Source organism: Schistocerca piceifrons, chromosome 3 (assembly GCF_021461385.2).
Source record: "Schistocerca piceifrons isolate TAMUIC-IGC-003096 chromosome 3, iqSchPice1.1, whole genome shotgun sequence".
In the NCBI taxonomy this organism is placed as follows: Eukaryota; Metazoa; Arthropoda; class Insecta; order Orthoptera; family Acrididae; genus Schistocerca; species Schistocerca piceifrons.
The window spans coordinates 503394479-503421294 of NC_060140.1; the positions used below are offsets into that span (position 1 = coordinate 503394479).

General features: G+C 38.2%; 1 protein-coding gene across 1 annotated transcript in view; it reads left to right on the forward strand.

Annotated features, from left to right (window-relative positions):
• Positions 1–26816, forward strand: part of LOC124788540 (1-phosphatidylinositol 3-phosphate 5-kinase) — a 407657-nt gene that overhangs the window by 313896 nt on the left and 66945 nt on the right. The window contains exons 24-28 of the mRNA XM_047255810.1: positions 3280–3402; positions 12479–12614; positions 16477–16657; positions 24945–25274; positions 25429–25590. Of these exons, the coding sequence (XP_047111766.1) occupies positions 3280–3402; positions 12479–12614; positions 16477–16657; positions 24945–25274; positions 25429–25590 (932 nt within the window). The remainder of the gene's footprint in view (positions 1–3279; positions 3403–12478; positions 12615–16476; positions 16658–24944; positions 25275–25428; positions 25591–26816) is intronic.

The following is a 26816-nucleotide window of genomic DNA, read 5'->3' on the forward strand; positions in this document are numbered from 1 at the left end:
GTCTATCCTAGCAGTTTTGAAGATCAGATATTACTACTACCAGTTTACTGTAAAAAGAATACACACATATCTCTCATTCCACTGAATGTAAAGTCCTGTGACATTTTTTTGTCATCCAATTTCACTGAAAGAAAATTACATACCGGTAACATATTTTTTTTCTTAATTGCTCTGTTTATCAGCTCCTGGTGATACCCTAGGGTTATGCTGCTATCTTTCATTCATCACTGCTTTTAAAATTATCACTTTACTAACAAGTAATTGAAGACACGAAACAAGTATCTCACATGACTAATTATAATAACTAATTGTATATAAGTAGTATGATATTTGGAAATCTTCGGTGAAATACAAATAATGGAATGAATAAAGGTAACCATTCACCTATCACTGTAGCTCAAGTACTAAGCAGTTAGTAATAGTTAGTTATGATCATCAGTGATGTCTTGCAGTTTCCTAGAGTGTTACTTCTTCAATCCATTCTATCTAGCACTAGTTGTATTATGAGAAGGTAAGTTACTACTCACCATAGAGCGGAGATGCTGAGTTACAGATAGGCACAACAAAAAGACTCTCACAATTAAAGTTTTGGCTATTAAGGCCAGTGCCCATCTGTGACTCAGCATCTCCGCTATATGGTGAGTAGCAACTTTCCTTGTCATGATATTGTTACATTCCATCCTGGATTTTCCATTGTTTGATTAACACCAATTATGTATTACAATGTAAATGGATAGATACAAAATCCACTCACCAAGTGGCAGGAGAACACACACAAAAAGGTTTAACTCTTAGAAGCTTTCGGAGGCAGTGACAGAAGAAATGAAGGGGAAGAAAGAGGGGTGAAGGAAAAGGACTGGAGAGGCTTAGGAAAAGGGGTACAGTTGAGAAAAGCCACCCAGAACCCTGGGTCAGAGGAGGTTCACCAGACAGCATGAGAAGGAAAGACTGATTGTTAAGGACTGCACTGGGTGAGATTTGGAAACCTGAGAGCTTATTGGTGGAAGACAGGGTAATATACAAGACAGAGATTACTACTAAAACATCATGCCTGAGTTAGTAAAGGTGAAAAGCTATGTGCATTGTATGTAACAGAGATGGGAGGGGGAAGGCGAAAAGAGACAGGTCAGGAAATGACAGCTGTAGAAAACTAAAATGAAATGAAGGAAGAGTAGTTACTGTGAATAAATGCAGAGACGGAAGGAATTAATGGAAAGTAAGGACAGGTGGATGGCAACAACCAAGGACATGTTGCAGTGCTAGTTCCCACCCGCAACGTTCTTAGAAACTGGTGTCTGGGAGAAGAATCCAAACGGCACGTGGGGTGAAACAGACACCAAGGTCATGACAGTCATTTTGTAGAGCATGCTCTGCAACAAGATAATGTGTGTTGCTGGTATACACCCTCTGCCTATGCCCTAATTGTGCATTGTTATTTAAAACTAAACTACCATTGTGTAACAGAATACAGGCAGTATTATGCATTCATGAAAGATCACTTCTACATAAATTTTCAAAAGCCATTCCAGGGAAAAAAGTAGCTGCTATGGTATGTTAGATCTTGATTATCATTACCAGTGTGGGCAATCGCAAATAGCAAAAGTTTCCAAAAACAGCTGGAAATTTTAGGACAGCAAATGCATTTGGACACGTGGAGAGAATGGCAGGGATAGAATTCCAAAGAAAATGATGAAAGGTGTGATCCATTCAGCTAGGTGAAAAGAGAGACTCTAGGAGATGGATCAATAAGATAATAATGGATATCACCAGTATGGGAGTCCAGGGATGGAAAAGAGCAGCAAATAACCGAGAAGTGTGGAGGAAGATTGTTGAAGAAGCCAAGGCTCACCAAGGATTTTAGCACTACCGAGAAGAAGAGAGATGCATATAAATAATTCAGCACAGCTCTGGGTTCAATATTTCAACGAAAGAATACACTATCACAAATTACTGAAAATATGGACCCTTTCTTCATAATGAACGCAATGACACTTATGTTCTAGATTACTTGCTTACCTGGGCGCTGCTGATTATAAATGTCTGGGATGTCTTTAAGCAACCTCCGTTTGCCCTCCTGAATTCAATATTAATAGAGAGTAAGCATGCAAAACAGACAGTCAGGCAGACATTAAGCCTATGCCAGATCTCATGCCACGATATAGGTAAATTATTACTGCAGTTCATAGTAGTATCGTACAATTTGTAATGGTATCACAGAATGTCAGTTTCATTTAGATTAAAGTTGTTACCTTAGTGTGGAACATAAATCACAATATAAAAATAATTGGCCACTTCTCACTTCATGGAGAAGGTATTGCATGGAAGGCCAGCACATTTAAAAAAAAAAATTGCTAGAAATTATGAGCTGTGAGACTACGTCCTTAATTGGACATAGACAAAACAAAACAAACACACTCTTATCCACACATGCATAACTCACTCTCATATGGTCACTGTCATCTCTGCAGATTAAGACTAAGGCATCCAGAGACAACAGTGGCCGTGTGTGTGTGTGTGTGTGTGTGTGTGTTTTACGCATGTATATGTTTTGTTTCTTTTCATACTGTCGTTTTTCCATCCTAGATTTTCTGTTGCTTGAAGTATTAAATCATTCATTCACTCTTGTATTTATGACATTAATTTTATAAATTTCTTATGATCTAGTCCCAATATTGCAGTCTTTTTGACCAATTCTTTATTGTAAACTTTGTCATATCAAGCTTACTTAAAGTGGTATGCTAAGGACATATGCTAAAAATTGTAATTCTTCTGAAATGTCCGTAATTAATATAGCTAAATTTACTAACAAGTGTTCATTCACATCTCATAAAAATGGCACTGTGTATGCTTATGACAGGTCAATCTCAGTGAAAACAATTGTATTATTCATATCACATCTGTAGTTGACATCCTGCCATACATAAGACCAATCTCACTGTTGTTACCGCAGTCATAGATAGTTAGGAAATGCTAAACAACATTGTTTAGAGAACAGACATAGCTATCTATCAGATCTAGAGAGGCACCACACAAGACAGAAATGGAAAAGACAATTACTTTTTTCTAATATTGAATTGGCAGTCTTTAGGCATACTGTTTGTTGTGTTAGTAAAAGGTTTAAATACAGTAGCTTGTAACGTTTGCATTTGGTACAGTGCCTCTCTACTACTAATTTTATTTGACTAACCGTAGTACACTAAAACCTCAATCTTACAATTTATTGCCTCCATTCTTAATTATGATATCAAGATAATATTCAGTATTGTGTTGACTTGATAGTCCTGTTCACAAGAGGAAATCTACTGGTGCAGTTAGTGAGCGAGATACTGTTACCAGTGGTCAGCAGACATCTGAAATACGACGTTCTGGAGTTCTTTCATTCTTGCGTGGTGCATCTACTAGGTTTGTTCATATTTCTTCCTCATAACATTTTGTGTTTGTGTGGTTTCTATTCTTTTTTTCTTATTTTCTTCGTAAAAATTGCATGGCCTGTGACTCTACTGTAGTTGTAATCAGTCAACTTATTTTCCAGTGATAGTAGATGTATTCAGCTTGCAGCTTGTGTATGCATTTGTTGTGTACTAGACCAGATATATACATATCTCTACAATTTAGACTTTATTTCATTCCTTTTAACAGAACTTTGGCAGTAAATCTGTGTAGTAATATTGGCTCTTCTTGTATAACAGGGAAACATTCCAAATACTGACATATGAAAATCACATTTTTGATCATCTTTTACAAATATACTAAAAGAGTAAAAGGATATTTTTATGTTATTCTTTGAAACCAACTATGTAATTGAGCTTTAACCTACTGATATAGTCAGGGTCTTCAACAGAGCCTATACCATCTCATATATGAAAATCTGCAAGTTGAACTGGAGCATGTACAAACTGTTTTCCTGAACAGTGGATATTCATCTTGGCAGGTACAAAGTGTGCTACAGAAGTACAAATCGTAGAACAAGGAAGAGGACGAGATTTCAACTTATCTACCATATTTTGGAAATGTTTCTAAAGAAAAAGGTAGAATATTAAGAAGACAAGATCAATGTGATCTTTTATCCTCTATGAAAAATCTTTGCACTTTTGAGATATATCAAAGATGACTTACAGTGGCACAAGGCAGGTGTTAACAGGATTCTGTGCAAGTGCAGCAAATCTTACACACGGCAAATGATGCACATTGTTTGGGATCGTACCATGGAAGACCAGCAGCATAATTGCCTCCACCCAGCCAGCAGGTCTGCTATCAACAAACACTGTATTTTTACCAGTCATTTGATGAAATACAATGAAGCTAAACAACTGTCTGAGTCCCTTATCAATCAAGATGGTGCTTTCCAATTAAATACTGCATCTCATAATAGAAAAACTTCATGCTATGTGTAGTCGCCATCATTTTGTGATTTTATCACGTGAAAGCAATCGATTTGATATCGGGGTGAGCTTTCCCCATAAAGGGCATACAGTGCAGTGTTATAACTTGCAGCACAGGTGCCTGCGCTCGAACAACGTCAACTGAGTACACCATGCATATGTCGTCAAGATCTTAAATAGGGGATCTGGTGCATTTTCAACAGTATTCACATGAAGATGGACAGAAGACCCAGTGTGTGAAAATACTGTGGCAACAAGTTACAAACATCCAAAACTCAACCAGGAAAGTATTAAATTTCACAAAACTGTGTAGGCCTGTAATTACAATGAAATCAGCTTTGCACATTTGTATGCTAATAGTCAGATGAGTTGCAACCCGTGAAATTAAGAATCTGTAGACTGGAAGGAAAAAGAGATGACAGTTGCAGTTGACCGGGAAACAAATCTCTGACTTCTCGTTACATCCAATAGCTCAGTATGAGACTATATATTTCAACTGGTTTCTGCCCCCCTGCCCCCCCCCCCCCCTCTCTCTCTCTCTCTCTCTCTCTCTCTCTCTCTCTCTCTCTCTCTCTCTCACACACACACACACACACACACACACACACACACACACACACACACACACTACAAAATGCGTTACTGCACAGAAAAATCAGAATTCGTTTTATGCATTTCCTACTATTTCCGAAGCTTGTATAAATTAAATAATATCTGAACTTTGACACCATTATAGCAGCAGCTGCAGCAGCAGCAACAACAACAACAACAACAACAACAACGATAATATAGTGCCCTATGATGTAGATAGTGTATATTATGGTACTGACAAGTTCTGGACGAAATTAAAAAATGGAACAATTAAAATTAACCACTCACCATAAAACTGAGGTATTGAGTGGTCAAGAGGACATAAATAACATTAAATCATTGCTAAGCATCTGGAGCTAACTGACTAACAAAAACATACACAGGTATGGCAATGTTGTGGCCATAACAATGTAACCAGGTTGAACAATATAACTTTATGCACTCGTGTGTTTGTGCATGTGTGGTTTTTGTTACTTGGGTATTTCTAAGAAAGGGCATTGTCAAAAAGCTCAGCAAAGATTATGGTCTTGGTTATATACTTGTTGACCACTCAACACTTCACTTATATAGGGAGTGGTTATCTTTATACCTTTCATTGTCAGATAGAGTTAACTTATGCATGTGAGTTGTCTCTCTACATGCATACACAAACACAAAATAGCAGATTATCGAAATGTTGAAAACACTTATGTTATTACCTGTACAATCATGTAAACATGTTGTTCAGTTTTTTAATGAGCATTTACATGCTGTTAATTTTGTGTTGGTGAAGACTATTATTTTTGTTATTTTAAAATTACATATTTTTATTTCCTTTTTCCTAAAGTACCTCAATAGAGGAAATTGGTAAGCCCTCAAGTGTGGGTTTGTGGGGTGGGGTTACATGACACATGTCTAATCTTTTGTTTATTTACTTTAAGCTTGTTAATGCTGTCAGTCCAAAATCTACACTGCCTGTTGTAAAACAAATGATGAATGGAAATTGAATAATGCAATAAAAAACACAAATTCTGAGACCATGACTATTGTGGATACATAATATAGTGTTAATATTTTTCAGAGAAAATGATGTTTCTTAACACTAATATCCAGGGAGAAATAAATAAAAATAATTAAATTTATGATACATCTAATGTCTTTGGAGTGCCCTTTATATTTTTTGTAGGACATATGGATGGTAATATTAGCAATCAAGCATCTGCCAAGAACATTTCAATACTGCACAGTGTGAAGAAGGTCCATGGACACCACTAGTCCCTCAGTTTTTAACATGATACTTCACCTTGTATATTTTTTAATCACAGATTCTCTACGCAGATTAGCATTACTGTCTTTATGAATGATTACTTCTGCTATTTCTTTCAAGCATTACATAACACAGTTAGTTAGGCTATCACTCTTCTACATTTTAGAAGCCAAGCAATCTGTCCAGCCTCCAAAGTTTTCACCATCTCTAATCATTTCAAATACTTCCAGTAACACTGGTTCAACATAGAGAAAATTACGTGCTCGAGAAAATTGATTTTCATATGTAAAGAGGAATGAGTGCCAGTGCTTGCCAGTCAGCTCATGTATGCTATAACCAGTAAGAAACTACTCATCATTGGTGATGTATAAGTGCACATACCATTGATAGTCTGTCAATTGGGTCACCTTGTCAAGCCATCTACATATGCACTGATGTGACAAAAGTCGTGGGATACCTCCTGATATCATGTTGCACCTCCTTTTGCTTGGCATAGAGCTGCCTTATTTCACCTCCAGCAGTGTTCGTTACTGGGAAAAGAATTGCACCATTATTTATAGTCCATATTATAGGTCATCCTATAATGACTGGGTAACTCAGTTCAGAATTAGGAGGAAAGCAATATCATGCCATCTTTAGTAGGGTCGTGCCTGATAATATATGTGGTGCTCAAAACAACCTTCATGTTGATGATAACTTTATCTTTGCTTTAGATACGCTGTGCACTGTAATACACAAATAAATAAGGTAACTTTTATGTGTGACTGAGGTTAACATTGTCTTTACAACAAGTCTTCTTCAAGAAACTATCGTGAACCTCCATCCACATCTACATACATACTCAGGACTCCTGATCCACTCGCAGATAGAGAAAGGAAAAAACAATTGTCTATATGTGTCTTGATTTCTCATATCATATCTTCATGGTCCTTATGTGAAATGTTTGTTGGCAGCAGTAAGATCATTCTGTAGTCAGCTTCAAATGCCAGGTCTCTAAATTTTCTCAATAATGTACCTCAACAAGACTGTCACCTTCCCTCCAGGGATGCCCATTTGAGTTTCTGAAGCATTTCTGTGATATGCAGACCGTTCCATTCATTTGATCTCTCCCTCCATTGCATCAGCAGTGTGGGCATACCTGTGGAGTTGGTAATATTTGTCTATGGAAATGAAGTCAGAATGCACTGTACCATGAGAAACTTGAACATAATGTGATATCTTGATGAAATAATGTTCTCCTGCAGTTGACAATTCTGCAGAGATACTTAGTAATGATGATACATTGCGCTTCATATCCATCCATATCATGACTTCATCTTCAGCACATTTCACAGATTTTATGATATTCTGTCAACATAAGTTACTGTGCTAGAAGCTGGCACAAGAGACAAAAGAGGAATCCTGGTTTGGCAGATAGTATTTATTATTGATGTAAAATTTTGTTTATTATTCTTTGCATTTGCTTTGGCTATCACCTGGTGTGCAATAAAATCACTTATTGGGTAATCATCAAGTCCACAGTTTATATCAGAATTATTTCTTGCCTTCTAACTACCCACAGTATCATGGATGTACATTTTATTTAAAAGCAATATAATGAAATTACTTAACTTGATGGAAGATTAGGGTATTTAACAACATCTCCTTCTTAAAACGATGTGTGTGTGTGTGTGTGTGTGTGTGTGTGTGTGTGTGTGTGTGTTCTTAAGGGACGAAACTGCTGAGGTCATTGGTCCCTAGACTTACACACTACTTAAATTAACTTGTGTTAAGAACAACACCCACACCCATGCCCGAGGGAGGACTCAAACCTCCAGCGGGAGAGGCCGTGCAATCCGTGGCATGGCGCTGCAAACCGCGCAGCCACTAACAACATTATAACCTTGTACATTAATTTTAAGGATGCTCAACAGTAAGTTCTTTAACTCAGTCTTAAACTCCACTAAGGTGTATGTATGGTATTTTACATGCTCTGGCAGATGGTTGAATTTTTCTCTGACTCAATTCCATACTAATGTTAAACATTTGAAGGCTTTGGGTAGTATACTTTTCGCCCTAGCATGGTAGTATGGTATTGACCAGCCTGGTGTGGCATTAGAAGATATCAAAATGAAAGCCAAAGTTTTGAATTTCACTTTTAAGAAATTGTTCATGCAGGAGAAACATACAGTCATACCTTCGTTTGACTATCATACAGAGTTCTGCAGTGACAACATAGTAATAAGGAGCCCTGGCACAGAGAAACAACTGAAAGAGTTGTAAACAAATAAGTCATCAGGCCAGGATGGTATCCCAATTCAGTTTTACAAAGTGTACTCTGCAGCACTGGCCCTTTACTTAGCTTGCATTTATCACAAATCTATCACCCAGAGCAAAGTCCCAAACAAAATTACAGATCAATATCATTAACATCGGTTTGCTGCAGAATTCTTGAGAATATTCTGATTTCAAATATCACAAATCTCTTTGAAACTGAAAAGCTATTGTCCACGAGCCAATATAGTTTTAGAAAGCATTGTATGTGCAAAGTTCGGCTTGCCCTTGTCTCACATGATAGACTGCAAATTATAGATGAAGGGGCAAGAAGCAGATTCCATATTTTTAGATTTCTGAAAAGTATTTGTCACAGTGCCCCACAGCAGACTGTTAACAAAGGTATGAACATAGGGACTGGTTCGCAAATATGTGACTGACTCGAAGACTTCTTAAGTAATAGAACCCAGTGTGTCATCCTCGATGGTGAGTGTTCGTCAGAGACAAAGGTGTTATCAGTAGTGCCCCATTGGGAGTGCAATAGGACCATTGTTATTTTCTATATAGGTAAATGATCTGGCAGACAGTGTGGGCAACTATCTGCAGTTGTTTGCTGATGATACTGTGGCGTACAGGACTGTATCAAAGTTAAGTTACTGTAGGAGGATGCAAGATGACTTCCACAAAATTTCTAGATGGTGTGATGAATTGGAGCTAGCTCTAAATATAGAAAAATGTAAATTATGCGAATGAAAAGGAAAAACAAACCCGTAATACTTGAATATAGCATTGGTGTTCTCCTGCTTGACCCAGTGACATCGTTTAAATATCTGTCCATAATGTTGCAAAGCAATATGAAATGGAATTAGCACGTAAGAATTTTGATAGGGAAGGCAAATGGTCAGCTTTAATTTATTGGGAGAATTTTGGGAAAGTGTGGTTCATCAGTAAAGGAGACTACATGTAGAATGCCAGTGTGACCTATTCTTGAATACTGCTTGAGTGTTTGGCATCAGCACCAGGTTGGTTTGAAGGAAGACATCAGAGCAGTTCTAGATTTGTTATTGGTAGGTTTGAACACTGCAAAAATATTATGGAGATGCTTGAGGCACTCAAATGGGAATCCCTGGAAGAAAGGTGACATTCTTTTCGAGGAGCAGTATTGAGAAAATTTAGAGAACTGGCATTTGAAGCTGACTACACAATTCTGCTGCCACCAACATACATATTGCATAATGACCAGAAGGTGAGGTAATAGAAATTGGGGCTCATATGAAAGCTCTCTTTTTCAGTGGAACAGGAAATGGAATGACTAGTATTGGTGTACCATATGGTGGCTTACAGTGATGTAGATTAATGTTTTGCTCTACTTATTGAGAAAAGAAAAATATTGGTAATGAGGAAAGACAATGACCATGCCTAGTGTGAAAGAAGTGCCAAAGTAACAAGTTTTTTGAAGCGACCTCTGCGGGATGGCCTAGAAATAATACCTGCCAAATTTCTTATAACATGCCACTGAAAAAAAAGGAAAAACAAATCTCATTTCTAACCCAATAGTGAATGGAAATACACAGAATAAACTAATTTCTCCAATTTTAAATGGAGCTATAAGCATATGTACTGCAAATTTAGCTGAGCTAAGGTGCTTTTTTAATTCTAGGATGTAGTTTTTCCAATTAAGTGTGTGATCTACATGTAGTCCTCAAAAGTTACCACGTCTTTCAGTATTTTAATAGATTGTTTAATAGCATGTATAGGTCTGTAAGAAGCACTGAAATGTATGTTCTGAGACTTCTCATAATTTAATGATAATCCATTTACATATTACCATTTATCAGTGCTTTTCAGCTAGGAGACTGGTTCTTCTACTTTATTCCTATACTCATATCATCTACAAGGAGGCCAAAATTTGTATCTTCTGACAAATGATACTGTAAATCAGTTATGTATATTGTTTCAATAAATGGTACACAATTACTGAATGCTTCAAATTTCAATTGCCTGTTGCTATCTGATTGACATGGAACATAAAAAATAAAAACCATGAATTTGCTGTGTCTTTTTATGCATAATTTTTCACCTTTCATATGAGGATATGGTTCAGAGTCAAAACCTTAGCAAAGTCACAAAAGATTTCCAATGGTAATAATTTATTGTTTGTGATATAACTTCTGTCAGGTTAAATGTAGTCTGTTCAAGTAATAGTTCTTTTTGAAAATCAGTATGTTACTGCAAACACTTTTTGTACTAAATAATTATAAATCCTGTCATATATGATCTCATATTTTTATGCTGACGATAATAAGAGAGGTTAGTAATTTTTGCTGTTATTTTATCTCTTTTTTGTGAAGTGGTTTGACAGTAAAATATTTTAAATCTACCTGGGAAAATACTATCCTGATAAGTTTCATTATTCATTCATATTAAGCTCATAAACACGTATACCAAACACATTAAAAAAATCTTTTTATGTGTAGTATGTAGACTGACCAGCCAGAACATGACCACAAGACTGTTATCGATATAAACTCATCCAGGCAGTAGCAGCATCACCTGACGAGGAATGAGTGCCAGTCAGACACTTGCATGATGAATGTAGTACCAGTGTGCATACTGTCCATATGTCAAATGGGGAAGGTGTACCATCTAACTGAGTTTGACAGATTGTGATGGCCCGGAGGCTCAGCGTGAGCTCTTCAGAAACTGCACAACATGTTGGGTGATCCAGGAATGCTGTGGTTACTGTCTTGAACTCGTGGTGAAACCAAGACGATGCCACATCCAGACATCATGGGGTTGGGCAGCCACACATCATTGCAGGTGTTGGACATTGTAGACTGGACAGATTGGTAAAATAGAACAGGCAGTAAACTGTAACCAAACTAACATCAGACTTTAATGCTGGACAGAGTACAAGTGTATCAGAACACACAATGCATTGAACACTGCTAATGATGGGACTCCACAGCCGACAAAGCGTGCTTGTGCCAGTGTTAACACCACGACATTGGTAACTGTGACTGAAATGAGCACGTGACCAACGGCAGTGGACATTGGTGCAGTCTCAGAATGTTGATGGTGTGATGGATCGTGATACCTTCTTCATAATGCCAATGGGAGGACATGAATCCGTTGTCTTCCAGGGGAAGAGCTCCTTGACACCTGAACTGTGGCACAGAGACAAGCTGATGGCAACTTCATTATTCTCTGGGGAACATTCACGTGGGCATCAATCGGTCCAGTGGTGCTCGTGCAATGCACTATGACAGCCAAGGAATATTGTACACTGGTTGTAGACCACGTACACCCCTTCATGATGATCATGTTTCCTGACACCAGTGGCATTTTCCAACAAGATAATGTGCCATGTCACAAGGCCAGGAGGCGGTAGAGTTGGTCGAGGAACACAGTGGCAAGTTTCAGTTGATGTGCCGGCCCCCCAACTCACCAGATCTGAACTTGATCAAACACAGCTGGGATGTGGCTGAACATGTTATCAGAGCTCATTGCCCACTCCCCATAATTTACGGGAATTGGTGACTTTTGTGTGTAGATGTGGTGCTAGCTTCCTCCAGCGACCTACCAAGGCCTTATTGCTTCCATGCCATGACAGGTCGCCACTGTTATCCCTACCAGAGGTGGACACACCGGCTATTAGGTGGGTGGTCATAATGTTTTGGCTGATCAGTGTAGCTGAATTTTATAAAAATTGTTGTGGAACAATATTGTAAATTTGCATTCTAATTTTTATTTGTATGATGCTGAATTGTCTTTGTATTTATATCCACCACAGTATACATTAATATTTCATTAATTGTTGTATTGCCAATGGCTGCAGCTGGTGAGGAGAAATTTGTGATTTTGTTTATGTGAACACAACTAAAGAACAAATTTGACCGAGACAAAGATTATCTGACATTAGATTGGATCTCTGATAATAGTATTAATGTCAGAATTAACTATTATGTTGTATTTTCAGTTTAAATTTTTTTAAATATTTCAACAGTGGCCCAAATAAAGGTGGTGTTTTGGATGGTGTTCAGTATACCACTGTGGCAGTTCCAGGGGACTCGGTGGAACAGCAAGAAGAAGCATCCCCTAACTCCAAGGCTGCTAAATCACAGCCTTCACAGCACATTGAAGTGAGACCATATTTAACTTAAGAAATTAATGGAACTGTTAATTACTTAGTAACAACTTAAATGTTGGTTCATTAGAATAACAGGTATTGTTATCATTAGAGAACGGATTATATGCATTTACCTGTTGCATTTGAATATTTGGCTCCTTTTCACTGGTTATTGCGTGTTTTAACGAAGCACTAGTGATGATGCATATTTTCGCCCTATGTTTACAATATTTTAAAAATTTAGACTGGCAGTCTCTACCTCAATCTAGTTTTGAAGCCTCACAGATTGACCGCGACCTAGAAGTGCGTGCAGCCACTAACCGAGAGGCCACTGCTTAGAGAAATCATTACAGAAGAGAAACAGGAACAGGCAGACAAGTCAGTGCTACTGCACCTGCGCCCCCGGCTAATCTCCTCCGCTGTCATACCGTAACCGTCAGCAACAATTAAATTAAACTATGCAAGCTTTTAGTAGCACGTCCATTGTTTCACTTTAGCTCTCTATTTACCCGTACACAGTTGAATGTGTTTATGATGTATTGAATGCAACGTGTTGTGCACTATGCCGCGCATAAAAAGAAACATCGTTTCATGGATAGCTGACCATCCTGGAACATTTACATATGGCAGAATTGTTTTATATTATCCAGTTTATGAGATAAACATTTTGCACAAAAGAAAGTTTCAAATAGACCAGCATGTCAAGACAAATCTTCATATCGCAGGAATGCAGAAGAAAGGACCACAACAACAACTTCTGACAACAGCAAGTCTCAGTAGCAAGGATTTGTCCAAAGATAACGAGAAAAGTCAGTTTAACTTGGATCTATGTGAAGCATTCATCACTAGCAATATTCCTCTTCACAGAGTTACAAACCCTAACCTCAAAGACATCCTGTGCAAATATTGCTTAAATCAAAATGTTCCAGATGAATCAACATTGCGTAAACTTACATACCAACAATTTACATAAATGTTCTGGAAGAAAAATGCAGTGAACTCAAGGACAGCATGATCTGGATTTCAGTTGATGAAACTACAGACTCTCATGGCCATTACATTACAGATTTTATTGTTGGTGGTTTAAAAGAAGCACCTACTTCTTCCTATTTAGCGGCCTGCAAAGAACTTGAAAAAATAAATCCTTCTATGATAACCAGATTTGTGAATGAGGGTATTAGAAAAATATTTCCAGAATCTACTGCAGTTGAAAGGGTGTTTGTGTATATTTGAGATGCTGCTCCCTATATGATCAAAGCAGGAAAAGCCCTCCTAGTATTTTATTCCAGTTTTATTCATGTGACGTACTTTGCTCATGGAGTACATCGCCTTGCTGAAGAAGTACGTTCCACATTTGTGAATGTAAATAAACTGATTTCATTCACAAAGAAAATGTTTCTAAACGCTCCTGCTTGCATCAAGACCTATAAAGAAAAACTACCAAATGCGCCTTTACCTCCCGGAGCAGTGGTAACACGTTGGGATATGTGGGTCAAAGCTGTGTTGTTTTACAGTGAACATTTCAAGGCCATTGGACGGGTAGTAAATGACTTTGATAGTGCAGAGACTTTGGCAGTTTGCCAGTGATAGGAAGCTTTTAGTGATTCTGGTATTAAAAAAAGGTTGCTGTGATTAACACTCACTTCTCCCATATACGTGCAGGTATTAGAAAGCTTGAAACTCAAGGTTTGTCATTAAATTAATCTATTCAGTTAATGAATAAAGTTATTCTAGTAAACTCCTCATTACTGGAAGTATTCCCAAGAAAACTTAAAGAAAAGTTTGAAAACATTTTAAACAATAACCCAAGCTTTGAGCCCTTGTGCCAAATTGATAGTTTTATTAATGGGATAGGTGAACTTATATTAGAAACAATAAGTGCCAACATAGCACCCAAATTCAAATACTGCCCAGTTACCTCAGTTGATGTAGAATGGTCCTTTTCTGCTTATAAATATGTTTTGAGTGATCGAAGACACAATCTCACTACCGAGCATTTGGAACAGTACTTGGTTGTTTATGTTTACAATAGTAGAAAAATGTAAAATAAATTGTAAATGATGCTTTGGTCCAATAGTATTAATTAAAATCAAAAAAGTTCATGATAGTATTTTTTTAATAAAATATCATGAAGTTTTTGAGTGTGCCCCTCTGCGTGCGATATCTTTCGAAGTTGGTCCTGTACATATCAATAGTTTCAGTGCGACTTACTCGCATCACATCTGCTTGTTACCAACAACAATAGCAAAGAAGGAACAATTCTTGAAAAATGGTGTGCATCCCAATTGCAAATTTTTATGAAATAATCCCAAAAAGTCTCCTTCCTAACATCTACCAGAAAGTATTCAGAAAATGATATCAGCATTCTAAATGTACCGATTTTTCGTGTGGGCAGTGCTCTTTCTTGTAATTGATATGCAAAGGTTTGACTTTGAGATATAATGCACACAGTAATTACCATGTTTTTTATTATTTGATCTTCCATATTTTGACACTTTTCACGCATTTTTAAGCATTTTTCATGTATATTTGCATGCATATTTTAAGGTTTTTATGATGCATATAATCCGGTCTCTAGTTATCATTTTTTATCTTTTCTGTATGACCTTTCACTTCTTCCAACATTTAATTGAAAGTCATCCAAACCTATTAACCAAGTGAAAATGCAATAGTTATCTAATATATAACAATATAAAATGGAGGAAGGCACCAGTGAGGGGTGTGTGTGTGTGGGGGGGGGGGGGGGGGGGCCTTCTGTATCTCATCCTAAACCACTGGATCCATTTGATGCACATGTATCTACTTCCCTACTTTCTGAAAAGAAGCACTATATGAGTAAGCACCACCTATCATCCAGAGTGAGGTCGAGTTAGGGTAGGTGAAGACTGTGCCACATAGAAGCATAACTCAGGAATATCTGAAGAAGCTGCAACCAAATTTTACATATACAATACTCATTATTTGTATCAGCCCATCCATGTATTTTCTAGCACATTGGGCAAACATATCACATGCAAGCTGGAAAAAAAAGTTACTGTAATTATAAGACTCTCCTAGCACCCCTAAGCTGAGGGTGAGAGTGAAAAAGTGTAAGATAAAAGCATAATTCAGAGAGGCCTGGAGCAATTTAAACCATATTTGGTATATACATGACTCATATTTTTTGTATAAAAGTACTTTGGGAGTAACATAACCTCCTACCCTTAGGGGTTGGGATGAGAATGAAATGATATGTAAAAATGTTCTAAAATGACCTGTTGGTATTTATTTCCTGTATTTAGTTGACTTGGAATACTTCAGAAGTATTAAGCACAATTTCACTCTTATCCATGCTGTTTAGTGTGTGTAGGTAACGAGAATGAGCACTGCAGCAAGCCAATAACTTTTTCATTGTGTTTTGGCACCAAGATCATGCCATACAGGTGAATACCACAGATAAATTTAACACCCTCTCTGAAGCTGTATGGTGTGAAACAGCAGAGAATTAGATCTATATGTGTGTGCAGTATATGTGACCTACACATACATGGGCGACGCCACAGGTAAAAAGCTTGATAAAAATAAATCTGCAAAGAAACTAAAGAACATGTTGTTTTCAGTATGCAAACATTTTCTTGTCTGAACAAAAACTCTTTCACTATTACACAATAAACATGTGTTGTTGACTGAGTTTAGGCTTCCTTAAGCGAGGTTCAAAAACCTCAGTAATTGTTACTGAAATTATCTATTAGAAAGCAGTAAGGGGATGTGTGTGAATGTCATCCTCTCAACCTGGATAGTGCTTTGTCAGTTGTTGCATGTTTATTTGCTTACTACTTAATTTTTTTGTGGAACAGTATTCTAAGTTGTACTATAGCTAAAGGGTCTCTTCTCAGGTGCAGTTTGAAGATGCAAGCTGTAACTTCTACTGTAGAGTGTATTTTGTGGAACAGTTTGCAAATCTTAGGGCTGAAGTACTGCCAGCAGGAGAAGAAGCTTACATTCGCTCTTTGTCTCGGTGTGTTCAGTGGGCAGCTCGTGGTGGAAAATCAGGCTCAAGCTTTTGTAAAACTAGAGGTAAGGGTAGTTTATTTGGTCACTTCACATAGTACAGTTGTTTCTGTGAAAGTCTTGCACTCAGTGTCGTTTTACCACTTTCCATGAACGACTGTATTTAATGGATATATATAAATCGCTGCATTAGTGGTACTAAACAAGTCTGATGTTCCTAGTCGTCCTTTTATTTGTTGCTCATAGTAAAAACTTATAAAGTTTTTGCTGTTTCAACATGGTTCCAACAACTCAAATAATTAACTTTCTTGTCAGGATACCACTTGGAACATATTCTTTAAATGCGTAAGGTGTAATTAACAGCAAATTGTTATTTTTTGAGTTGATTTATTTGAAAAGGGCATGACCTACTTATTTTCCCCATTCTTACCCAATCCAAGCTCCTGCTTCACCTCTAATTATCTTGTCATTCATGAGAAATCAAAACCTAATGCTCCCACCTGCTTATTGATGTGATTAATAAAACAGTAATAATAATAATAATAATAATAATAATAATAATAATGTAAATAATAATAAACTTGTCTTTAAGCTGAAGATTAGTTTGAACACTGTCATGCATGTCCTGTTAGAGGAGATGGTATGCCATTGCATTTCTCCATGCTGTGAAAATACTTATCCATCAAGTTATAGGGGAAATGAAACTCAGTGTTGTTAGTGCTTGTCATAACTAAGCGAATGACAGTGAAGCCATTTATAAATTACACAAGTTTTTTCTACGATGTGCTTCAGCCACAACTGCACATCTTGTATGTCCAGTCCCACTTCTGGGCACACAGCTGGTGCAGTGGATATTTGTGTTCTTTTTTATGTGCTTGACAAGCCAACCTGGTGTCGTTTCCTATGAGTGGAAAGTGTTCTCATTGTCTTGGTGGCATATATGCATGTTAAAAAAAATATGAAGACACTCTGATGACAGCAAGATACTGTCAAAACTGGTCTCTGTGAAATAAAATAAAAATACCAAGCAGTCTTGGCTGCAGGAGATTTTCTTATTCACCAGTGATAGATCGCTCCCTATGAATGTGTGCAACCAATATAAGTTACAAAGCATTATATGTCCATGTCTCATCCAAGAAAATAGATGTTAAATTTTTATCCGCTCAGTAAATATGAAAAATTGGTTATCAAACAATGGAAACTCCCAGTTCGAATATGAGCAATGTAAGGAAAAGACAGATTGCTACTTATCATAGAGATGACCATTAAGTTGCAGACAGGCACAACTAAAAGACACCTGCACATTAGCTTTCGGCTGTAGCCTTCATCAGAAAAGGAACACATATACACTCATCTACACAAGCAAGGACACCTCACACACACATGACCACCACCTCCAGCAGTTTCGACCAAAATGCACTGTCATGTCAAACAGAAGCAGCAGTCTGAAGGGGGCAGGGAAGGGGAAGGAATAGCAGTATACAGGGGGGGGGGGGGGGGGGGGGTGAAGAGCACTGTCTGGTGGAGTGTGCAGGGACTAGACTGACAACCAACAGGCACAGCATCAGGAGGAGGTTGTGAGACAGGGATGTGCAAGGATTGTTGGTGGGTGGGGGGGGAGGGGGAGTGAAAATGAAAGGAGCTGGGAAGGGGAAACATGAGCGGGTATATTGACAGAGCATAGCACACAAACAGGGTGGGAGACAAGAATTGGGAGCATGTTGCAGGACAGTGGTGGTGGAAACTACTGGGTGGAGAGTGTTCGGATGGTGTGTTACCGTAGTTTGCGGCTGGTATAATTTTGGGCACAGAGAATGTGTTGTAAGGATAACTTCCATCTGTGCAGTTCAGTAAATCTGGTGATAGAGGAGAGGATCCAGATGGCTCAGGTACTGAAGTAGCTGCGTGTCATGCCACTGGTGATCTACTTTGTTCTTGGCCACAATTTTTGGAGGTGACCATTCATCCTGGTCGACAGCTAGATGGTAGTCATACCAATATATAAATCTGTCCAGTGATTGCAGCAGAGCTGGTAGATGACATGGCTGCTTGCACATGTGGCCCAGTCTCTGGTGGGGTAGGGTAAGCCTTTGACAGGACTGGCATAGGACGTGCTGGGTGGGTGGATTGGATAGGTCTTGTGCCTGGGTCTTCCACAGGGATATGATTCCTGTGGCAAGGAGTTGGGATTTGGAGTGGCATAGGAATGGACTAGGATGTTGTGGAGATTGGGTTTGCAATGGAACATCACTTTAGGAGGGAGGGAAGGACCTCAGGTAGGATGTCCCTTATTTCAGAGCAGATCTCCCTCATTTCAGAGGATGACGATACGCAGCAAAAGCCCTGGTGAAGGATGTGACTCAGTTATTCCAGTTTGCAGTAGTATTGGCTGATGAAGGAAACACTCTTTTGTAGCTGTTTCTTGGGGGTGGTGGGACGTTTGGGAGATATGCGGTTTAGTACTGGGGGGGTAGTGCATGTCTGTGAAGGCCTTGGTGAGACCCTCAGCATAGTGGGCAAGGGTGTTCTTGTCCGATATGCTGCCCCTGTGGAGCAAAGCTGTATGGAAGGGATTTTTGGTGTGGAAGGGATGACAGCTGTCAAAATGCGGGTACTGTTGGTGGTTGATGGGTTTAATGTGGACAAAGGTGTGGATGGAGCCATCAGAGAGGAGGAGGTCAGAATCCTGGAAGGTGGAACACTGGGTTAAGGAGGACCAGATAAGTGGGCATGAGAGAAGGTATTGAGATTGTGAAGGAGTGAAGATAGGGTCTTGGCCCTGAGACCAGATCACAGAGATATCATCAGTGAACCTGAACCAGACTAGTGGTTTGGCACTTTGAGAGGTAAGGAAGATCACCTCTCGGTGGCCCATAAACAGGTTGGCATAGGAGGGTGCCAGCAGCTGCCCATGGCTGTGCCTATTTGTTTGTATAGCTTCCCTTCAAAGGAGAAGTAGTTGTGAGTTAGGATAAACTTAGTAAGATGTATGAGGAATGAGGTAGTGCATTTGGAGTCTGAAGAACATTGGCAAAAGCAGTGTTCAACAGCAGCAGTAGCATGGGCATGAGGGATGTAGGTGTAGAGTGAGGTGGCATCAACAGTCACCAAGAGGGATCCAGGAGGCAGAGGGGATGGGGATGGTGGAGAGTCAGTGAAGGAAATGGTTGGTATCTTTGATGTGGGAGAATATAGGCAATTGGTTATAAGTGTTTGTAATAACATCAAAAATTATTTCAGTGAGGACCAATTACCAGCCACAATTGTTGGGTTTGTGACTTTTGAGGGCCATTTGGAAGGTGGGTGTGTAGAGTGTCATAGGGGTGAGCAGGGAAATGGGGTTAGGGGAGAGATTCTGCCAAGCTCCTATGGCTTTTCAGCAGGGATTGGAGGTTAGGATTTTTTTTTTGAGATTGTATATTGCTGGCCTCTCCTCTGCTGAAAGGTTGGTGTTCTTAGGAAGGGACCTGGGTAAGGATGTTAAGGGCAAGTTGGAGGTAAGGAATTCCTGGGAGGTGACCAGCAGTTTGCTAGGTGAAACAGGGGGGATGATCATGGTTGAATGGTGGTATGAACTGGGAGAGGCAGGTTCGGTGTTGGATTAGGTTGGCTTTGCTTGAAGAAGGTTGGTCGCAAAGAAATGTTTCCATTGGAGGGGTTGGGAGAAGGAGAGTAGGTCTTTGACAAGTCCACCCTGGTTAAATATGGATGTAGGGCTGTGGATAGGACTGAAAGTTAGGGGTTTGGTGGAAAGATTAACAAGTGTTACAGGATTGCTTTGACTCTGGATTTGGTGGCGTGCTGGTAGGGAGTTTTAGGAGATGTGGCACATTGAGCAGGTCACCTAGACAGAGTCTGGGCACTGTGAGGGGCTCATGAGGAGGAACGCTGTAGGTAGAATAGGGGTTGGATAGTGGTGCCCCAAGGAAGCAGTAGGACGTCAGTAGATTGGATAACTTATGGAGTTGGTGACTGGAATGTCCCTCCTGGTGCTGGAGAGCAAGGGGTTCAGTTTCATAGATGTGTGTATGTAGCAGGGATTGCACAGTAGCAGTATCTTTCAGAGGGAGCAGAGGTGGTCCTGGGATGCCTGTGCCATGGAGTACCAGCTTTATGAGGGCCAGGGACTGGCAGAATCCGAAAAGGTGAAGGTCATTGTGAAAGGAGGGATGGGATCCAGAGAAAGGAATCTTTGTGGTTAGGCCATTGGGGGTGGGGGTGGGGGGGGGGGGATAATTCCATGGTTTAGGCAGCATTTAAGAAACGGGATATGGTACTAGGTTTTAGCCAGGGAAAGGGATATTTTTCTGAACTGATGCAGGGGTCCATTGTGGCAGGAATGACGTAGGGGAAAGGGGAATGACATGGAAATGGGCAAAAGAAGGTATTAACATTGTTGTGAGGTCTGTTACTTGATGCCAGGTAGTTTGCTGTGATATCCCACAAGGTACATGCTATCAGACCTTAGTCATAGATTACAGGCTTTAATGAAGAGCTGATTTATTTAACAATTTGATTATTAACTACAATTTATGTTGTACCTGACAGTCTGACTCATCATACCAACTGTAATTAACTCATATAAAATGAATTTTTACATAAAACCAGGTATGAAAATGCACATAGCAAATACATAGCTGGCAGAAATAGACACAGTAAATTGTCTCATTGTGGCAGAACAGAATGTACATTTTCCACAAAAATAAAAGTAATTTAAAAGGACATATAATGCAGATAATATAGAGGTAGATGGGTATAAAAATCAAGTTGATTTATTTAGTGGGAAGTCTTGAAGCATTCTCTTACACACAGAGCTAACTCTTCTTCACAAATCAGACAATAGTACCATGATTCATGATGATTCTTTTGTTGATTGTACACACTGTACAGCTTTGTTGGTCATATTATCTTTTCAGTGGTGGATGTGGTCCCTACATAGTGAGATCTGTCTTCTGTTCTAGTTTTCTTCTAAGTGACATATCTTACTCTTTTCAATACTTTTTTTTTCTAAAAGATATGTGATACGCCATCCCATTACTTTAATGTTAAATGTATCCTACTTCATATACTTCCATAACCTGTAGAGCAATATTTTTCAACCATCAAATAGTTTTTGCAGAGCTAAGTAATAGAAAGTAATTAATCAGTTCTTGGCATGCCACTTTGTACATTCTGATTACATTAGGTTTCTTGGAAACTTTGCTGTTTCACTTATGAACTTCAACCATTTGAGCAAAGAGAATATTGGAAATAGTGAGGTCTTCCTTTATGTCTCTCTGCTTGCAAAAACTACATTGTCAGTACTTCCCCATGCTATGTGCATTTTTGTTTGTTTTATAGTAACTAACAATCTTTGATTATTCTACAGAATTATGAATTTTGTCCTATAAAACGAACATGTTTTGTCCAGATAGGCTCCTGTCAAGTGTGAAACAATTCCATCTTTGTGACTTCTGAAATTTTCCTGGCGTATTTCTTCTTCTAATAATTTCTGGGTATGCAGCCGGATCCCGTCGACATTCTGCCACGATATTTCGGCCCAGAGACGTCTGGCCATCATCAGGTGTGTGCACAACTACTGAAGAGCCCAGGTGCAGTCGCGGTATTTATGCCGAATCTCGCAAATGCGAAATGTACTGGCATCCTACAGCGCATGCGTCAGGTGTTGACATGCGCAGCATAGCCGAGTTGTACATGCTGCCCTCGGTGGTGAAAATAAAGGTTCATCTAGTCATTGAGTATCGAATGACACATCTTTGCATTTGCCTCTGAGTTGTAGTAGTACATAAATATTTTGAGGACTATGCAATTGGATTTACATAGTACATTCAGTTTCACACAACACTTTGGTTTCTTGTTATTCATATGCTACATGGAAAATAGACAACCACATCATAAAACCATTGCTCCATTAATGCAGAGCTTCTTGTTGGGAACATCATTATTGCTCATGATGCTATTAAAACAGACCAAAACTAGCCTAATTTTATAGAGTTGCCCAGTGTATTGCAGTTAATTGTCTAAAACATGAAAAGACCACAATAACAGCTTTCGAGTGCAGCAACAACCTCAGTAATACTGTCATTTCAACAACAGCTGTATCCTTCCACTTTGAGAGGCTGGTTGGTCTTCTTTTCCCACGTTTTTCAGTTTCCTGGTTTGCATATACATTTGTTTGTTCAACCCTTAATGTAATGATTTCTTAAAGGCTAAAAAAGAAAAAGAATCAAAAAAAGTGAATTGGTGCCAACATTTTGTAAGTCTTAATTGGAACTACTACTACTACTCAATGAATGGAGTCTTTCCAAACATTATCCAGCAGTATCTAGCATGTCAGATATTCTGAACGTGCGTCTGAATGTTGACCAGTGAGATGGGAGAATGCCCCCTACATCACAAGCATGCCATCTCCCTTCAGTACAGAATTGTGAGGTGCCATATTATCATTCAGTTGAAGCCTCTACATATACCTGCTATTTCTGAGCACTAGCAAATTAAAATCTCTCCAAATCCCATTATTAATTCTGTGATTTGTTGTAATAAAATGTCAAGAAACACAATATTTGTGGCAAAAGAATTATTGTAACTTGCATAATATGAGAGTATGCCATTTTGAAGGCAACGGCACATTGAGGATCCATCAAAAATGCATTGTCATTGGTACAATTTATTGTAATTAAATTTCAGTTAATAACATAGCTACAATTAAAGGTTTCAAGAAATGCTAAAGTTCTAGGACTGGGTGAGAAACATTTGTGGTTGGTTTAGCACAGCGAGCAGCATGACAGATTGCTAATGAGATGTGTGATGATGTGGTGGTTTGTGCCCACCAGATCTTCTTCTTCCTCTTTCTTTCTTTCTTTTCACATTTTTAATAGGTTCTGATACTTTATTTTTAGTTTAATATGAGTATATACCATAACATTCGATGTTATGTAAATATAAGTGCACTCTTTGGCTTAATCTACAGAACAGCTTGCACTACTTGTAGTAACATATTTTTCCCTATTTTCTTTTAAGTTTTGTAATTCGCCTGTTCAAAGATTCTACTACTGAATGGGAACAGTGATCAAGTAAGAATGACCTTAGGATCTTACAAAAATGTGAGAATGATGATATAATGTTTATCTTTTATGTGGAGAACTATTTTGTATCACACTGTTTGTAATGAAACTTTTATAAACCTGTGTCCTTATTGACTGGACATGGTGCTTTTCTTTTTGCCTTGAAACATGTCCACAGATACTTAAGTTTTTATTTAAGTGTACTACAACAGAACAACATGACTAGCATATGAACAGTGGATGAAATGTGCATTTTAATGACACTAACATAAGAAATTTATACACACCCGTTTCATAAACAGTGTGATTTACAAACTAGATACGCCCCACAACTGCCACTGGAGTGTGTTGCAATCGTGTACACCACATCAGTGCCCATGTACCATTTTCACAGTCACATCATTTCTGAGGATTCAGCAGCATGTTAAACTCGGCACACTCAGCATTGATGTTTGACAGCATGGTCCGTGTGCTGACAGATTAATTGCATTCACTGTTGTCTACCTCTGGCTGCTAGTCACAATGCTCACTGGAAGATGGTTCATAGATACTTACACCAGCAGAGAATTCATTTATAAGCTCATCCCAATCTGTCATTCATGTTAACTAGCTGCAAAAGTCCTACCTCACTCAGATTCCTCTTGTTACTACAAATTTTATAAGGAAAATTGGTCGCAGGTAACAACAAACACAAGTGAACCACCTGCAGTGAAGAGTGGAACAGCTGTTGATGTAACTACAATAAAACCATTACTGTGTTGGTAAAAGTGCTAATAAATACACAAGGTGGGAATTGATTTTTGACAGTGAGTTATCTCATTGTTGGCATCTGAGATAGAATCTGAGCAGAACTTTCTCATTTAAAGGATAGGTTACTACTCACTCTAAAGGTGACATGTTGAGTTGCAGACAGGCACAACCAAAAGACTGTTACAGTCTTTTTGTGGTACCTGTCTGCAACTCAAATGCAACATCTTTACAGTGAGTAACAATATGTCCTTTTCATAATATTGTTGATATTCCAACCTAAACTTTGTATTGTTTGAACTTTCTAATCTGTATTCCAGCTTTGAGACAATTAGCTTGTTTTGTTTCCTGCAATTCTGTTTTAGATTTCAAAGATACAGATGGATTGCAAATGAGATAATAAATCTAACTGTATGAACCATTTAGCATGGATTTTAGAAGCAGTTTACTCCTTTCAGATATGACAGATAATTTATTAATGATTATGTTTCCTAAACTTATGTGTGTACGAACTCTTAATGTGTGTTTTGTAAAACTTTCAGATGATCGATTTATATTGAAAGAGATGTCTCGGCTTGAAATGCAAGTGTTTCTTGAATTTGCACCTAACTATTTTGCATACATGTCTCGATGCCTTAGTTCAGGCCAACCTACATTACTTGGAAAAATTCTTGGAGTGTACCGTGTTGTTTTCCGAAACTCGGTTACAAATGCAGCCTTGCGTTCAAACTTGCTTGTGATGGAGAATCTCTTTCATGCACGCTTAGTCACACACAAATTTGATTTGAAAGGATCTGTGCGTAATCGTCTTGTAAATCCAAGTACAGACCAAGAAGGTGAAATTGTGTTGCTTGATGAAAACTTGTTGAAAAGTAAGTACTTTCTCCAGTATTGGTGAAATTCACTTATGAAGACACAAAGTGTCTCCCTTTGATCTTGTCATTACCATTTACATGTGTTTCTTATGAAATACTGTGTATTACACTGAAATATGATTTCACAATATTATACTTTTCTGATTTCTAGTGGCATGTGATTCTCCATTGTACATACACCTCCATTCTAAAAAAGTCTTAATGCAAGCTATAAATAATGACACAGAGTTCCTGTCTTCTCAGTCAGTTATGGATTACTCTCTACTAGTTGGACTGGATCAAGAAAAGAGAGAACTTGTTGTTGGTATCATAGGTATGTATTTTCATTCTCCAAATATATCATGGTGTGATTAATATTATCAATATACATATTTGACAAGATTCACAAGTATTATAAAGAAGGAATACAATGTCTGTGAAAACTTGTGTGTTCATGTTGTGCAGCCACTCTGATTGAAGAATTTTTTCTTCAGTCTCACGAGGTGAATATAAAGGACTGGTTACTCAAGCTAATAGTCACCTGAGTATGTGGTCCTTGCCAGGTCTCTCCATAGTGAACATACTGTTAGTGATAAATCACTTACAAATCTAAAAGAAATAGACAGTGGTTATGATCACAGTCCATAATTTACTTCATTATATTCGGAACCCAAGCATAGCTTGTAGCATTTCAGATTAAAGAAATTTTAGTTAAGCAAGTAAAAAAGAAAGTCAAAATAAGAAATTAGAGATTTCGAAATGTTATAAATTATTCAGCGCTATTATCAACTACGTCATGCAAAACATACACTTGATTCAGTGATATTTCAGTAATTCCACCAACAAACATTCACCATCCCCAGACATTCCCCATTTTTTGCCATGTTCCAGATTAGGCCTTTTTGAAAACTTGCTCATTTCACTATGACAACTGCTAAATTAGTAATAGTTTTTCTGCAGTTTTAGTAAAGCATCCGATATTAAATTCCCTTATTTCTCATGGAAGCATTTTAAATGAACAAAAATTATCCAACAAGTTAGTTTAGCTCACTGCCAAAAGATAACAAGCTTTGTATTTTGGAATGGAAGAGGTTAGGGATAATCATAAGACATCTCATTATAAAGAATTTAAGGATACTCCATGCTAAATGTTGTGCATGAAAGTCCACAATATTAAATATCTTTAGTACAATGCATTAATGTGGGGGAAAATATTAAATATTTACTACACACTGTACCTGATACATAAATTCATCATATTATTGCGTCGTAACCACACTCGAGTCCAAATCCAAAGGAAGGGTCACCAGTTAAGTACAACTCTTATCACTTAAAGCACATTTATTATGGACATCATTCACAGCCATAACAGAACTGAATTCCTGGATGGATAGTGTTGCTCTTTATACAGACTTCAAGACCCTTCCAGAAATGATAAATACTCAACAACAATCAATTGCTGGTGGTTGGGTTTGAACTGGTGACCTACTGCAAGCCAACCAGTGATGCTAATTGCTACACCACACTACATGCACCACAGCTCGCTGCAATATTTTTGGT